This window comes from Dromaius novaehollandiae, chromosome 15, assembly GCF_036370855.1.
Source record: "Dromaius novaehollandiae isolate bDroNov1 chromosome 15, bDroNov1.hap1, whole genome shotgun sequence".
NCBI classification, from domain to species: domain Eukaryota; kingdom Metazoa; phylum Chordata; class Aves; order Casuariiformes; family Dromaiidae; genus Dromaius; species Dromaius novaehollandiae.
This window is the reverse complement of record NC_088112.1, coordinates 14072564-14089221: the sequence shown is the minus strand read 5'-3', so window position 1 is coordinate 14089221 and position 16658 is coordinate 14072564. Positions and strand designations below refer to the sequence as shown.

Here is a 16658-nt window from a genome sequence, read left to right as displayed (position 1 = left end):
CACCGGCAGCACGCGGGGCCCACGGGCAGGCACCACTGGCCGAAACGACCGGGATCGGCCCCAAAAGCGACCGCCGTCAAAGTTCTCCCGGGGGAATCGGACGAACGGAGCGAGGCTGGATCAGTCTGCGCGGCAGCTGCGGTGATGGCAGTGACCTGCTGCAGCAGCCTCGTCCTGTCTGCGCTGACGCCGAGCTAACTGGCCGCAGCGCCTGCCTCCCGTGGGGAAGTGGGCCTGTGCATGCACCGAGCGGCGCCAGGCCTCTGCACGCCCCAGCGAGGTCCCCCCATCAGAAGTGCAGATAGCTACTGCACAGATGTTCTGCATTTTGGCTTTCTCCCCCTTCCAGCCTTGTTAGTATTGAAATTAAAAGCAAGTGTTTCCGAATTGGTAGCTGTTCTCCAAGACCCTAATTAGCAAATCTCTTCATCCCCCCAGGGCTGCAATCTAATAATCAAAAAAACCCCAAACAAGCCCCAAACCTTGTTTGATGGATTGGGAATGCTACTGGAACAGTTGGGAGCGGCTCTTCCTGCTTAGTATGGTAATTAAACACTTGAATTGCAATTATTTTTGCAATTAGATAGGTCCCTAATTGTTATCATAGGTGGCAGGGGTTTGGGTGTTTGCTTTTCAGTGCTTTCTCCCAGAGCCGGTGTGAGGGTGGATGCTGTGGGTGTTTTGTGGCCTGCTCCCGCCTGGTTTGTCTGGAGAGGCTGAGTCCTCTGGGAGGCCGGCTGTGGGGTCTCACTTGCTGGACACATGAGATGCCCTGGGCTGCGCGGCGGGCTGCACGGCTCCCCCCAGCCCTCCTTGCTGTGGCGCAGCCATCGGCTCCTTGCTGATTGCTGGCACGATGGCCAAATCCACGGGGACACGAGGTAGTAAGTGCTGCCCTGGCGCTGGTGTTGGATCCGTTGGCCGCTCCGGGAGGTGGCAGCAGGGCTGCGCAGCCAAGCAGGGCTCCCACGCGGGGCGGCAGACTGGAGCCCTGCGGGAGCTCTCGGGATGCCAAGCCTGGGGCGCACGTGGATGAGCCCCTGGGCTTTGCTCCCCGCCGGCACCGGGGCTGTGCAGGAGCGAGGGGTGCAGCCTGGCACGTCTGTCCCCGGCAGCAAGCAGGGGGAGCTCCGAGCCTGCGCTGCCGCTGTGCCGCTCCCAGCCCTGCCCGGGCTGCGGGGGACCCGGAGCCCCGCAGGCACCCAGGTGCGCGGGTGCGGGCATGGACGCCTGCGAGCAGCCCGTCCCACCGTCCGGCGCGGCCCCTGCACCTCCCGGGGTCTTCTGCTGCCCCTGCGTCCTTGGCAATGGCTGAGCTGGTGCCACATGCATCTTTGGGCCCTGGGCCTGGCCGTGGTGCCGGGTGCCGCACTGGCAGCTTGGGACCCCCCTGGAGACCTCAAGACTCCAGGTAAGTGTCCCGGAGTGGAGGTGGCTGGGGATGCACCTGGGAGCACGTGCTTGCCTTGCACTTTTCTCCTCCTTGAGCAGAGCCAGGGCAGCTCAGCCTGCACAAAATGGGGTAGCCTGGGGGCTCAGCACCCTCCATCACTGAAGGGATTCTGTAAAGAGGGGTCTGCTGGGCCCCCCCTATGCCCAGAAATACTGCAGGATGCAGGATGAGAACCCCTGCCTGGAGGTGATGTGGGTCAGGCTTATTCCAGGAGGAAAGCTCTTGCTCTGCAGCACGGAGCGGGGGTCGTCTTCTTTCCCATCCTAGCTGCTCCTCTCCCCGTGCAGCCCCCTCCTTCCCACTGGCTCGGGGGTCCTGCAGGGAGGCAGTATCACCAGGCAAGGTGTCCCGGGGGCCACAAGGATGGGCTGCAGCCCTTGTCCCTGGGGGGGCTGCATGTGCCCAGCTTGCCTGAGCTCCCAGGCACTGTCCTAGAGGGATCCAGGGCGTCCCAGTGCCCACATCCATCTCCAGCTGGAGAGACATTGTGGTGGCCCTGGGCTCCCAACCCTGTGCCGTGGCTCTAGCTGGCAGAGCAAGGACTGGCCCAGGGCAGGGGCGCGAGGACCCCGGGACCGTGGCAGCGGCTGGAGGAGCTGGATGCCACCTGCCTCCCGCGCCAAGTGGGCCGTGCTCACTGCAGCATGTGTCCCGGTACGGGGCCACGGCAGGTCCCCATCTGCCTCGCAGGGGACCAGGCACAGAGGGGCCCCCACGGAGGGCTGGGGATCGGGCAGCAGGATGGGAGGCTCTTCTCAGGCCAGAGTGTGTCTAAAGAAATAAATCACTTTGTCTTTCTTCTAGGTTAAATAATTTTTTAAAAATTTTTTATATATATATATATTTTTATATTTACTACTTCTGCCCAGGCTCAGTGCACCAACACCCTGTTTTCGCAGTCTTTCCCCTGCAAGGGCAGGGTGCAGGGCCCCGACCCCAGCATGGGGCTGGGTGCCTCCCCGCGGCACGGCACCCTGGTGCCCGTCTCCACGCAGGGGGTACAGAGCAGGTTCGGAGAGGGGGGGCTTCGCCAGCGTGGGTCCTGCAGGGGCGTCCGGTGTGTGCCACCGTGCCCTGCCCCCCTGCCCCATCGCCTGGCCCTGTGCCAGGGCCTCTGCCCTCCCCTACAGCTCCCAGGGAGGGCACTGGGAGGGCAGTGACATGCCAAGGGCCCTTCTCCCTGGTCTGCCCTTGCTCTGAGCCCTTTCCCTCCCAACCCGACCTGCTGGGCTTTTCCCACCTGCTGCCCTGCTTTGCTGGGGACGAACGTTGGCTCTCGAGCCTGGCTCCTTGGGCATTGCCGCAGGCTGGTGTGGGCTTGATGCTGGGGGTGTCGTGGCCCCCATGGGGTGGTGGGGGAAGCTCTTCTGCGGCTCCACCAAGGGCTCTTCCAATGCACGACCCTCTCCGGAAGAAACCTGGGCAGGCGGAGGCCTTTCCAGCCGTGCTCTGGGACGGGGCAAATGCTGCGTGCCGGGATGGGGATCCTGGAGGAGAAGAGAGGCGGTTCAACGGGTTTTCAGGGGGCGGGTGGCTCCCTTTTGCCCTGCTCCTGGCACGAGGGACACTGCACAGAGAGCCATGGTGCGGGGGAAGGACCGCGGGGCAGGGAGGATGCTCTCAGCTGAGCGTGGTTGCATGGCTCTGCTGTTGGATTAGAGCTCAGCGGCTCATGTAGCCTCGGACCTCTTGGCTGCCTGTTTTGTGGCTTTCCCTGCCTACTCTTCCCCTCTGCGTGGCCCAGCCGGCAGCGGGTGAATTGCCACCTCCAGGAACAGCCCAACGGGGCCAGCAGCTCGTGGGCGCTCCTTCTCCCCACAGACCCTCTGCCCACCCCCGCGTGGGCGCTGCAGGAGGGGGCCAGGGTGTGCTCGGCGTGGCAGCAGGCTCCCTCGGATGGGCGCCCTGCGCGGGATGGTGCTTCCGCTCCCCGCCCCCAGAGCTCGCAGAGGAAATCTGTGGTGGTAGCAGGACCTCACATCTGCAAACCTCTCCCCTCAACCAGCTTCACTTCAGCCTGCCGATTACATCGGCAATCTCTCTTGCGGGAGGAAAGCTGGTATTTTGCCTCTACCCCTAGTGAAAACTAGATGTGTTTTGGAAGATCTGTGCAGCGTGGAGAGGGGAAGCGTGAAGCAGCAGAGCTGGAATCGGCTCCCCACCCCACTTTCAGGCAGTGACGAGAGCAAAGATGGCTCTGCCTTGGGCTGCCAGGGGCTGAGCACCCTCTTCCCCCCTCCAGGAGGTTCACGACTTGTTGCCCCCAGGGCTTGGGGTTTTGTACCTCTCCCTCCCGTGGCGCAGGGGTTGGGGCCGCAGGGACCTTGCCTTTCTGCCCCATGGTTGCGCGTGGCCCTGCTCGGGTCAGAGGACCAGCTGAGCCTCCTGTTCTCCTTTTCCCTCCCCCTGTCGGGGGTGATTCACAGGGACTCACATCCCCTTGGAGCGGTGCAGGCTGCTGCTCCGTGCTGGGACGTGGCTCTGAGCCGGGGGCGAGAGTGTAGCCTTGCCCTGCTCGGGCACCAGCTCCCTGCTGGCTGTGCTCATGCTCCCGAATTAGTGTGCTGGGGCGGGTGGGTGGATGAAGGCTGCCACCCTCAGCCTCATCACCTGGGGAAGGGGCCCCCTTGCACAGCGCCGCTGGGCGCCTGGCGGTGCCAGGAGTGCCGCACCGTGCCGCCTGCAAGACCTTGGCTGCAGGAGCAGCGCTCAGCAGGGAGCAGGGACAAGGAGACCTGCCGGCAGCACACCGGTCACCTCCTCTCTCTCCAGGGCACGGTTGATACGGGAGAGCCCACGTTATCGGCAGGCGGTGCTTGAGGGAGAGCGCGTGGAGGTCAGGGCGACCTTGCCTGGCTCTCCCAGCGAAGCATTGCAGTAAGTGGGGAGCTGATAGACGTCCTCACGCGCAGTGGCAAGTGACTACATCCTCCAGCCCGCGCTGCCGGGGGGAGCGCGGCAGTGCTGAATGCAGCATCAGCACCCTGCCCCGGGAGCCCTGCCAGGATTGCCATGAAAGCTGCCGGCAATTTCTGTAGAGCCGATGTCGGCTTGCATGAAAATGAGGCGTGCTGGAAATGTGTGCCCTGCGCGCGGCCGCCTCTGCAGTGCACCGAGGCAGCTCCCGGCAGCAGCAGGAGCAGCAAAGCGGGGCAGAGAGCCGAAGCCGGACTGAGGAAGCTGCCTGCCGAGCGCTCCCCCGGCTCGCGCGCTGGTGGAGTGGGACTGGCGTTTCCCAGGGCGTCACGGGACAGCCGTGCAACACCCACTGTTGCTAGCTGAAAATCCTGGAGCAGCTGAGGGGGGAGCAGGGCACCCCCCTGTGTCTGGGGCTGAGCTTGGGAGAGGAGAGGAGCTGCACCTCTGATGGCACCGCCCTCTGGAGCAGGCACCCATCTGGACCGGGGTGGGACGGTGCTGGGTGCCCCCGTGCAGGGACACCCACCCCCTCCCACGCTGGTACCCGGAGGCTCGGCCCCGTACTCACCCTGCAGTCCCTGCCTCTGCCTCGCAGTTTCCCCCTGGGGAAAATCTAGCTTTGTCCTTGCAGGATTTTGGAAGAGGGCAGCCGGGAGTCCAAGGCTGCAAAACACATGTCCTCGGGCTGGCTGAGGCTCAGGGTGAAGCACCAGTGCTGGAAAGCGTTAAGTCATATATGAAGACATAATAAAAGAAAAAAAGAGAGAGAGAGAGCATATTAGCGGGTCGGTGCCAGCTGGGATGAGCCCGCCAGGCCCCCGTTTTCGCTCTGTGTTTCCCTCATGTGCTCCCTGCCCTGCTCAGCCCCACTGAGGCCAGCCACGTTGGGGCTGGAAATGTGACCGTTTCCGACGGGAGCTGGCCTCTCTCTGCCCATGCAGCACAGGCACAGCCGTGCCCCAAGCATCTCTGAGCACAGCGTGACGCCTGCAAGAGGGCAGCCCAGAGCCGCGTGCTTGGCCCTGGCTGCTGCGGCTGCGCAGTTTTCTACCTGATGGGTACCCAGTTCATGCTGAACGCTGCTTTTTTTCAGGCTTTTAACCTGTCTGGACTTCTGTGAGTGGTCTCACAACCTAAAGCCATGCCCAGTGCTCAGCATGGTCCTGTTAAGAGTCGTGTCTCACTGCAGTGAGTTCCTGAAGTTAACCAGATGTGCAAACAGCTGCTGTTTTCCCTCATTGTTTCATTACTGGGGCACAAATTGCCTTGCCTTTTTACAGCATCGTGCGGAAAGAGAAGCAGCGGTCTCCCGGCACACTGCTGTTTGGCCCTGCAGTCTCAGCCCTACGTGGTCCCGACCCGCAGAAGTGCTCCCGGTGCTCTAGTGATTGTGCTGCCCCTCCTGTTTTCCAAAGGACTGCCCCGCTCTGGACTCCCCAGCCCAGCTCTGGCACCCCGAGACTCACCACAGTACTTGAGTATTCTCACTGGTTTTGCAGGCCTTTTCTCTAGGCCTCATAACAGGAGAGAAGAAGTGGGGAGACGTATCTATCATTTCTGTCTGAGCTTGGGGTGAAATGGGCTGCTGACCCTTTCATGCTCAGATAAATCCTGGGACCACCTTCTCCTGGCTGATCCAGCTCATCCGCCATCCTAATAGCAGGGGAAGCAACCTGCTGGTTTACATATCCGACTCCAGCGAGAAGGGCTGGAAGGGGCCCCAGGAGATCCTTGGTAGCATTTCCACGCGAGCGAGCAGGCAAACACGTGAAACAGAGAAAGCACGAGCAACAGCAGATCATCCGGAGCTCAGGTGAACCCTTATCTGATCGCAAGCAGAAACCACAGTTGCGATGCTGCATAGGATGGTAAAGTGAGCGCTGCATTTAAAAAGGTCAAGAAAAACCCCTGTGCCTGAGCTTCCCCCAGCATTGTGTGTGCATGCGCCGGCTGGCACCTGCCCTCCTCCCCCCACACTGGGCTCCCTTAGGTGCAAACCCGGATAGGAAGCTGAGTTATTTCTCCGGCTGGAAGCCGTTCTGAGTTTTTCACTGCTCTCTTTCAAACACACCTGAGTGATGGGAAGGGGCTAAATCTGCCCCTCAGATCAGGCCGAGTGCCCCAACTCGGCCCCACGGCTGTCCCGGCCCTGTCCAAGCGGGAGGAACCATCCTCCACCCTCCCTTGGGTTTCTGGCCATGGCTTCTGTGCAGGACCCATCTTGGCAGCAGCACAGCTCTGCCTCCAGGGATCAGCTGCTGTTTGCTGTTGCAAGATTCAGTTTGTCAATAAATAAAATCCTGCCTGGTCCTCCTGGAGGGACAGAGCAGACATCCTTCCACCAGCATCCGCTTTTAGCACAATTTGCCTCCAGTTTGCTAGCCATCCTTTTGATGGCCAGCGAACGCGCCTGCCTCCGCGGGACGGGGCCGCAGCGCAGGAGCTGACCTGGCAGCCAGCGACGCAGGAGCAGTCCCAGCGGTCACTCCCCTTGCAGGTTGCTTCACTGCTTTCCCTTTGCTTTTAGCTCTCTCCATGGCTTGGCGAGCTCCTCGTCAGGGAGCTCACTTCGGAGAGCGCCTCGAGGCCAGTCTGGCGGCTGGGTGGCCCACTGCATGATGGGGGTCCCAAACGCAAACCCGGCGTTTCCAGAGGTGACCCAGCCTCTCGCTGCTGCGACCACAGCTCGCCATGAGCAGCTGTGGCCCCGGGAAGCTACTCGCTATCTGATTAGCCGACATTGTCTGGAGGCGGCCACCTCCGTCACCTCCAGCGCCGGCACCGCTTCTGCAGGGGCATGGCTGAGCCCCGCCCCGCCTGCAGCTGCGGCTCCTCCAGCAGCTCTGGGCTCAGCCTGGGGAACAGAAACCCCTTTTCCTTCCCCTTTTCCTCGCACCCTGCTCATTATTCTCACTTTACCATAAGGCAGCACTTTCCAAAGGTATCAACACTTCTTCTTTTATCTCTTTTGGTTGCTGTAGAGAATTCCTGTGAGCCCGTTCCCCGTTGGCAGCTCTCCCCAGCTGTGTGCGGAGTCCCAGCACAAGAGCTCTCCCTGAACAGCTGCTTTGTCCAGGAGCTGCACTTTAGTGTGAGGAAACAGCACAGCTCTTTCTCTGTATGTTTCTCTGTATGCTGGCACACTGGGAGCCAGGAGCAAAAGGACGCCTTATCTATGGGATGGAAAGTTTCTGCACTGTTTATCAGGAATTGTAAAAGGTTAGATTAAAGGCTCAGGAGCAGCAGTAGCTTGCACTATGGCAGAGAGTAGCCTCTTCCGCTCTCCTGAGGCTCAGGCGGGCAAATGCCTTTGGGCAAGGCGGTGTGAGGGCTGGCCCCCTCTTCAGGGACACAGATGCCCAGGGAGAGGATCGCTGCTGCAGCCTGGCACAGAGCTCACCCACATTGCCCTGGCTCAGTGGGCTGCCCAGCCTGCTCCCACATCCCACTGCCTGGGAACCCTCGCCCTCATCCCACATTGTACTGCCTGGGAACCCTCACCCATGGGCTGCAGCCCTGGGACACCCCAGGAGGGTCTCAACCCCGTGATGTGCTTGGGGCAATGCTGAGGAAACTTTTGGCTCTAACTTGCATGGCTATTTGTATTTCTAAAAACATTTACCAGCCTAATTTTGCCTATTCTTGCTTCTTTCCAGAGATAGGAATGGAACTTGCTGTTGGCCGAATTCACTGCTGATGCAAAGCGACAGCCAAAATACGGAGGCTCCGTAATGAGGGTGAGTGTCTTAGCTGAGAAGGGAACCCCCGAAACTGCTCAGGGGAACCACAGGTGCGTTAGCTCTCTACACCCCAGTGATAACACTGCGTTCCCCCTGCCATGCCGGGAGGTGACCTTTTCCAAGTGCCCCACAGCTCCGATGTGTGCCCAGGCTTTGCTGGCCACCTGCCATCAGAGAGCAGGACATGGCCAACATTGAAGAGCGGCTGTCCCCATCACACAGCAAAGCCAGGGACATTTTGTGCTTCTGTGAGGTGGTGGCAGTGGCTTGGGCCAGTCAGGAAGCCCAGCCTGCCCTGCCATGTGCCGGCAGCTCCCCTTGCAAAACTCGCATAGCTGGACCAGTGCTACCTGTGCAGAGGGATGCAAGCTGGGGCCCTGCTGATGCTGATGTGGTTGTAGCGAGCAAGTGCTGCCTGACCAAGGATTTTCTGCTGAGGCATCCAGCTCATTGCTTAACAGTAAAGACAGAAAAGTCGAGATAGGAAGGAAAGTCCAGATATAAAAGGAAGGTCCAGACAATGTGGAGTCCCCACCTCTGCCTTCCTCTCTGGGGATGGACTTACCACCAAACCCACACCTGCGAGAAAGCTCTTACCTCTCAAGTGCTCCGTCAGCCAGCAAGATCCCCTTCCCGTTCCTCATCTCCAGCCTCAGAGGCTTACTCTCCTGCCCGGCTGGGCCCTGCTGGCAGCCCCTGCCCCTGGGCTGGGCCTTGCGGAGGGAAGGCAGGCAGGAGCCCTGGGGGCCCCCTGTCTTCCAGCAGTGCAGCAAATGCTGGTACGCCACCCGGAAATCCCTGTTGAGAGTGCCGTAGAGGATGGGGTTCAGGGCTGAGTTGGCATAGCCCAGCCAGAGGACGATGGACATGGGTGTGCCTTTCACGCTGCTGTCCCCCCACATCCCCCGGTAAGTGAACACTGTGAAATAGGGGAACCAGCACACAATGAACGCTCCCAAAACGACTGCAAGAGTCACTGTGGCTTTGTGCTCTTTCACGATGGGCGGCATGGGGGTGTTGCTGCTGCAGTACCACGTATGGTTTATCCTCTTGGCCTGCTCCCTTGCTATCTTGAATATTCGGTAGTAGGTGATGCACATGATGACCAAAGGGATATAGAAGGTGAGCAAGGAGTCCACAAGCCCATACACTGGGTTCACCTCCAGCTTGCACTCCTTGCTGCAGTTGGAAGCTGTGTTTTGCACCGCTGTCCCATCAGTGTTCCAGCCCAAGTGGATTGGTAGGAAGGAGACCATCAGTGAAACCGCCCAAATAATGACCAAGCCCACAGTCACCCGGGAGGGAGTGACCAGCTGGCTGTAGCGGAGCGGGGTGGTGACTGCAAAGTACCGGTCCAGGCTGATCATGAGGAGGTTGAGGATGGAAGCTGTGCACAGCATGACGTCCAGACTGATGTAGATGTTGCACAAAGTACTTCCAAAGGGCCACTCGTGGGTGAGTTCATAGAAGGCGGAGAACGGCAGCACTAGGAGGCTCAGCAGCAGGTCAGTGATGGCCAAGGAGACGATGATGCAGTTCGTCAGGCTGCGGAGCCGACGATCAAAGGTGACAGCCAGGCAGACAACGATGTTACCGCAGAGAGTAAACATAATGAGGATGGCAAGGAAGGACCCGACCAGCACCTGCAGGTGGAATTCCATGGGTTCTGGAGGGCTTGTGAGGTTGTGGCATGGATCCATAGTGAAGTGGCATGGATGGAGATGTCCTGCTCTCCGTGGCTACTTGGAGTAAGCCTCTACCAGGCAACTTTGGAGTGCTTTTCAAACTTACTCTGTGCCTACAACAACCCTAGAGAACATTACAGTCACTTCACATGCTCAACCTGGTATGCTAGGAATGACATAGTCTAGGGAAAGATGTAGACCTGCAAATTGCTTGTGCTCATTGACCCCACCTTGGAGCTCAGTGCTGGAGCTGATCCTCTGCAGCTGCTGTTGATGTGTCTCAGCTGCTCCTTTATCCTCTCTTGCTTTTTCCTTTCCTCTGAGGAGAGAGTGGGGTCAGGTTTTGTGTGATTTCATTTTTCTGTTGCTTCTTCTGTGCATTTGTGTTGGAAACAGTAAGGAGGAGACTGGGCTATGTGCCTTCCCCGTTGGTAGTGCTGCAACTGGGACAGAGGTTTGCTGCCTCCCAGGGAGAACCTGGAAAGACAAGGCCAAGTCAGAGCTGCAGTGGGGGAAGGTCCTTTGAGCAGCCCCTCTTGGATCCCTCCTGGCTGTGAGTGTGTCTGCTGCTTGCTAGGTGCTCCAGCCCATTTAGACCTGAATTGGAAAGTCCTTTGGAAGCTAGGAACACCAGTCCCTGCCTGCCTCCGTCCTCCAGCCCCTGAGGGTGACTACATATCTTATGGATAGGATGTCTAAAGGCACTGAGTTCCTACAGGCTTGCGGTAAAAAGTGCACTGGGAGGGCACGAAGAAAGTGTCTTTCCTGAGAATTTCTAAAGGTCAGCTGTGTTTGTAAAACTAATCACTTGCTTGTGAAATTTTGCCTTAGTAACTGCATTTTGGATGGTCCTTTGGCAGCCCGTGCCTTGTGTTGGTCCCTTGCGTCAGCACTGCTCTGGTTCATGCACCCCGGAGAGGAAATCATTGCTTTGCTCTGCTTGGGCTCCTAAAAGGAAAGAGGAACCACTTTACTGGCAATGAAGTATCCCAGGGAGGAGATAGCTGGAAATGTCCCTTGCAGCCTTATTTTTTATATCTATTTTCTGTCTGGACATAAATAACAACAAGCTATATTTTACAAGGGCAGAAACAATGTGGCAAACCCCTCCAACTTGCAAAAGGGCTTTTAGCAACTGAAAATGGTTGGTCTCCAGAACCATGTTGCTGCTAGATTCAAAGGGCTCTTGGCTCCTGCATGACTGCAAGTGGCATCTGAGTCTGGAAGGCTTCCAAAGGGAAAGTGAGAGAGGGCATCAGAGACAAGCTTAGGAGTCAGGACTGCCTGGCCCTGGCTCCTGCCACAGAGCTCCTGATGTGGCCTCGCTCCGCCGTGCCATTCCTGGGCAAGGTGACTGGGGCTCACCTGCCTCCACTGCCGCGATGGCGCAGGAGGCCCGGCTATCGCAGGCTCCCTGGGGAAAGGCTGCAGGTGAGGGAAGGGCTGGGCAACAGGCAGTGGAAATGGAGCAAATACAATAAACTCCAGCCCTGGGAGAGGACAGAGGTGACATTTTTAAAGTTAAACTCGTTCTGTGAGAAAAAGATCGTGACACAGATCAGGCTGAAATACTCTTCAGGTGATTTGTGTTCAAGGTTGAAGGCATGTAGGCCAAGCAAGGTAGTATACCTGAGAGACTCCGGAGTAAATAACCGCTGATTACTGAGAACTGCAGTTTGGAAATGTGGGGACTGGACCACCAGGATTAGAGAGGATACTTGCAGCCCTGTTCTTTCCTGGGGAGCTGGAGACGAAGGAAAAGCGATGAAGCAGCCCATCGGAGGCAGTCTGGTGAGCAGAGCAAACTCGCTGCCAGACAGGGGTCCTCTCAGTCTGGCCGCTGGGATTCAGCCTGCTCAGAGATGGATGCAATGCCTTCAGCTGCAGCAGGCGCGTGCAGAGCGGTTCCTCGCCTCCCGCTGAAGCACAGGCTCTTGTCATGGAAAGCTCTTTGTTCACAAAAAAAGCTTTTTGTGCACAAAAGGAGCGTGGAGCAAGCTGAGCGCTGCCTGCCTGCTGATGGCAGTGATGAGAACAGGTTGTTCCTGGAGAAGGGTATTTCCAAGTGAAAGGAATGTTTTTTCATTGCTCCCAACATGCTGGAAATGGCAGGATAAATTATAGGGGGAGTAGCACACTCAGAAAATGCTGTGGGTGGATCACAGCCTCCTATGTGGCTGCTTTGCCACGCATCAGCAACCTGCTGCTGCCACCAGCTCTTGCAGCACATGTGGACTCTCCTGGGTGCTCAGCTCCAGCTCTGCTGGTGGGTCACAGTGGTCCAGCTACACTGATGCACTCAGCACCAGCCACAGTTTGTGGTAACCTGCTGCTTTCCTGTGACTCTGACACCGTGGAGGATCCCGGTTATGCTGCTTGTGCCCAGAGGTGCTGGATGAGCCCATCACAGCACAGCCTCCTCCTTCCCTGCCAGTGTGGGGCTTGGGCTTCAAGTCCCTTTGTATGGACTTGTATTTCACATCCCCCTGTGCAGGCTGTGCCATCAGCAGCCCTGGCAGCCCCTGGGCCCGCACTGCAGTCCTGGCCAGAAGTAGGTTTGTCTCTTACTGCTTTTCTAATTAGTTCAGCATGAGAAACAGGCGCTTTCTTTTTTCTTTCCTTAGGCACTTTCTCTTTTCTTTCCTCAAAACTCGTGGGAGTTTGCTCTTCCACAGGGTGGAGCAGGACCTGCTGCTGGCCAGGTGGTTGCAGGATGCCACGCAGCAGCCTCGTGCTCAATCCTGGCAGGGCTCTTCCAAAAGCAAGACCCTTTCTGTGGCACAGGGTGAGCAGATGATCCCATGCCAAACAAGTGCATGGAAATACTCCCCCAAATGACGGCGGTCTCTGTGCCTGGGCACGGCTTCGTGGGAAAAACAGGCCAGAGGGCTGGCTGAGGAGCGGAGGCCACGGGGTCAGTCTGCTGCCGTTGGAGGCCTGGCACAGTGCAGTCTGCTGAAAGACGCACCAAGTTTGAGGCTCTCGCCTGCCCCCTCCAGAGCATCACTGCTCTGGTGACTGCACATCTCCCACCTGTTTTCCACTCATTTAACTCACGGCCACCTTTCACACAGTGCGGCTTCAGCTCCCATTGCCTTTTGGCAGAATGGGTTCATTTCCTCCTTGACCTATGTGTGCATGGAGCAGCTGTTTCCCTTGACAGCCATTCTAGCAAAAGGCTAAAAAAAAATCATACCCTTGCAGCCCTGTCTCGTAAGGTAGCTTTTGCATTCACCTGCTTATCCTTGGTACCGCTGTCTGGACCTGTTCCTGGTCAAAATCACCCCAGGCATGGAGGGACCAGAGTAGGGCAGTGCTTCTGGGAAGTCCTTGCAGCGCCTTTTCCAGTGGCGCTAGTACTCTGATGGGTGCTCTCTCTGCTGTGAAAACTTGTCTGACACATCCTAAGATTGCATGTCTTTCCTTACAGCTATCCTGGGTTTGCCTAAAAGCCAAATATTTCTCCTGTGCTGTTTTCAACTGGTGAGTCCCAGCTTTGGGTAGCAATTTTTGCTGTTAATGCCTAAATGTATGAACTACTGCCAAACTATTTTGTTTCTGTAAATCTTCAGATCCTCTGGTTCTTCTCCTGCAGTACTTTTAGTCCCTTTTTCACTTTAAAACTTCTCCCAAGTTTCTCACCAATACATTTTCTTAGAGGACTCCTGTTTTCTTGAGCCCAGATTGCTAATGAAAGCCATTAAATAAAATTCATCTCAAGACTGATCTTTGAGGAACTCCATTAATAGCCTTCTCCAGAGCATTAATGATCCTACCATTGTAACGTAATGTCATCTCCCCATTAGGTGGTTCTTTAACCTCCTTACAATTCTTATAGTAATTCCTGCCTGAATAGATATTTTCTGCTCTGTTGAAGGCTGTGTACTTTGATCCACTGTGTTCCTGTTTAAAATGTCAATTATCTCCTCTAGAGAGGGGGCTGTGATTCATATATGGTAAATTTCTGTTGCATTTTACCCTCTTTTACTCCTACTCCCCTGTCTGTCTTTCAGCTTCCTTTCCTCAAGCATTGTTTGTTCCAGCACTTTGTGCACTTTTGCAGCAGGGCTAATGGGACATAGTGCCCATTTCTGCAGTACAAGTAATACACTTGCTGTTCCCCGTTTATGTGCTTCCACTTCTGGCACAATAGGTTTATTTAAAATCTGTGAAGAGTCTAGGTAACTCTGCACCACCAGAGGATGCAAGTGCAGAAAGGAGTGCTCAGGAGCACTGAACATGGCAGCCTGTCTTTGGGAAGTGTTTCCTGCAACCTGAGAGGGCACAGACAGTGACGGTGACAATCAGTGGACTCAGGACAAGCCCTGCATTAAGTGTTTTAGCTCCATTCTGGGGACTGGATGGCTCTGCTCTCAGGCAGACCCTCTCTGCCTCCTGCTTTAACATGTTTTTGAGCAAAGCGCTGGCAAAAGTCAATTAGGAACAAAACAAATTCCCCAGCCTTGCAGCACTTGCAGCAAAGTGTCGGCGTCTCTTTCCAAAATTATGTTCAAGTGCTTCCAGAGATTAAACATCTGTGCGCTCTGTGCACGGTGCTTCAGGCCGGGCTGTGGAGCAGGGAGGAGGGGAGGGATTGCTCTGGTCTGAAAGAGGATGTCTGAGGTCTGATGGCAGGAGCGGGAAGGGACGGCAGGAACCTCTGCAAACGTGCTGTTTCCACCCCTCTGCCAGAGCCATGAGCCTGTCTCACAGGTAGAAAAGACCAAACTTGCCAGAATTGAGGCTCAAGGACAATGTGAGAAGGAACAAGTGTGTGAGCAGCACAGAAGCTAGCTTGCCCTGCTGTCTGTGAGGTCTTTGTTGAGGCTGTGGGGTTGTTCCTGGTTTATGTCTGAGTAGCTTTTCTGGAAGGGACACTCTTCCCCACACTGCCTGTCCGGCTTTGCGGCCCCTGGCATCCCTGTGCACTGCTATCCCTGCACCTCAGCGAACGCCGCTGCTGAACTCTGCTGCCTTTTCTCCCTCTCTTCCTTGCAGGCGCGTGCCTCCCCGGGGCAGTGCTGCCCATTTGCGTGGGGTGCCCCGAGCCCTTGCTTGGGTGGGGAGAGGGGACACCGCTCGCCCCGTGGTGTTACAGGCACACACACACAGTCACAGCTCAGCTAGTCTGAGCCCCCTCTAAAACTCTGCGCACCCCTGGGGCTGCGGGGGGACATGGGGGTCCTGCAGTTCCCTGGCAGTTTTGCCCCTGCCCCTCGGGTTTCCCCTGCAGCCCTGTACTCTCTGTGCCCTGCTCCCAGCCTGACTCCGTCCCTGCTCGCTCCCGGGGAAGCCACATGCATAAACGTGCAAGGGGGGGGAAAGGCAGGAACAAAATGCTCTAACTTGCCCCGTTGTTTCCTCCTGAAAAAGATGCAACGGCCGGCTGGCTCCAAGGGGCTCCTTTGGAGTGCTGGCGTGGGGGATATCAGGCTCTGAATGGCACCCGGCGGTTGCTGCCCATGGGGTGAGCAGAGGGGCTGGGGGAGCAGGACACAGCCCCCTCCCCATGGGGGGCTGCCTGCCTTCTGTATGCTCCCAGGGGGAAGGCCCCAGCTAGACCGGGGGCTCTGCGGGTAGGAGAGTTCAGGGTGCCTGAACCAAGAGGGAGCAGAGAGATGCACGGAAACCAGCAGAGAGCAGCCAGCATCTGAAAAGTTTCCTCTGCAAAGGTTTCATGAGAAGGGTGAAACTAAAAATGCAGGCACAAGGCTCATGGGTGCTGCTGGAGCAGCGGAAGTTACCGCACAAGTCCCTGGATTTGCCTTTATGCCCTAAACCAGCCCCCTAGCCGGCGGCACAGCCAGTACCCACCACTCGCGCGTTTTCATGTGGCTCCGGCAGCTGCCGTGAGAGCCAGCCCTGGGCGAGACGGGGCTGTGCTGGCACCCAGCCCCACGGGCTGCTGTGCCCCTGGCCAGGGCCACCCCCGCAGGCTGCTGCACCGCCCAGGGAAGAGAAACAGCCCGGGGAGCTCTGTGCAGAAGTTGGCTCAGCAGCAAACCTCGTGGAGAGGGGAGCTGCTCCACTCCTGCGGCTGCCTGGCCAGGGCAGGGCGCTGCCTCTGCTCCCCTCCTTGTCCTGCTGATGCTCCTGGCTCCATCAGTCCCCACCAAGTCCCTAAACTGCACTCTGCATCAGCCAGGGTGAGAGAGAGACAGCGCGAGGGTCTGCTGAGTGACAGCCTTGCCCTGACCCAGGGTGGCCCAGCGTGAGGTGCTCAGCACATCCCCAGCTGCGGCAAGGACCCCCCAAACCCCCTGAGATCTCACCTGTGCAGTAATTTACCAGCGTAACAACCAGAAGAAAAATAAAACAAAAGCTTTACCTTGAAGGGTCCCTGCAGCCGTGCGGACCAGGTGAGAGCACTTCTCAGCGGTGCTTTCTCCAAGTTTCAGCTCGGGCACCCAGCTCGGCCAGGGAGGCACGAGCGTGTGCGTGGTGAGTGGCGGCTGCCTCCCTCCCTCCTTCCCTCTGCTCAGCAATATCCAGGCAGCGTGGTGACTGCAACATGAGTCAGACCACAAGTGGGTGGGATCAGAGCTGTGAACTCAGGCATGGAGGTTATCATCCGGCAAATTTGAAATGCTGAGAAGGAGCTGCACTCTGGGCACGTGGCATGGGGGACTGTGCTGAGCTGCACCCGGCAGAGAGAGGGGCTGAGGGCACCTTCTGCCTCCTGCTGCAGCTTCCTCACGTGCTGCCGGTGCCTTTCTCACGAGCGTGAAGGCTTTGGGGTCCTTGCTGCTTGCTCGCCATGTGGAAAGACCTGAACGGGTCTCCGCAGCAGGCACACGCTTGCCTGCTAACAGGAGGTCTGAAGCTGTGACTTGCTCTCTAAGATGGTGCAGAAACCACAGA

General features: G+C 57.7%; 1 protein-coding gene across 2 annotated transcripts; it reads right to left on the bottom strand.

Moving 5' to 3' along the window:
- Window positions 1-4945: 4945 nt before the first annotated feature.
- On the bottom strand, window positions 4946-16262 carry HRH2 (histamine receptor H2). 2 transcript variants are annotated; one of them, XM_026122735.2, is made up of 3 exons: window positions 16126-16262; window positions 8710-10745; window positions 4946-5087 (listed from the first exon to the last, which is right to left on the bottom strand). In XM_026122735.2, exons 2-3 carry the CDS (start codon window positions 9810-9812, stop codon window positions 5069-5071), a joined length of 1122 nt encoding a protein of 373 aa, XP_025978520.2. In that variant the 5' UTR covers window positions 9813-10745; window positions 16126-16262; the 3' UTR covers window positions 4946-5068. The 2 variants fall into 2 exon arrangements, with proteins under 2 accessions (XP_025978520.2, XP_025978521.2); XM_026122736.2 differs by having other exon boundaries at window positions 8710-10274.
- Between the last annotated feature and the right edge of the window lie 396 nt (window positions 16263-16658).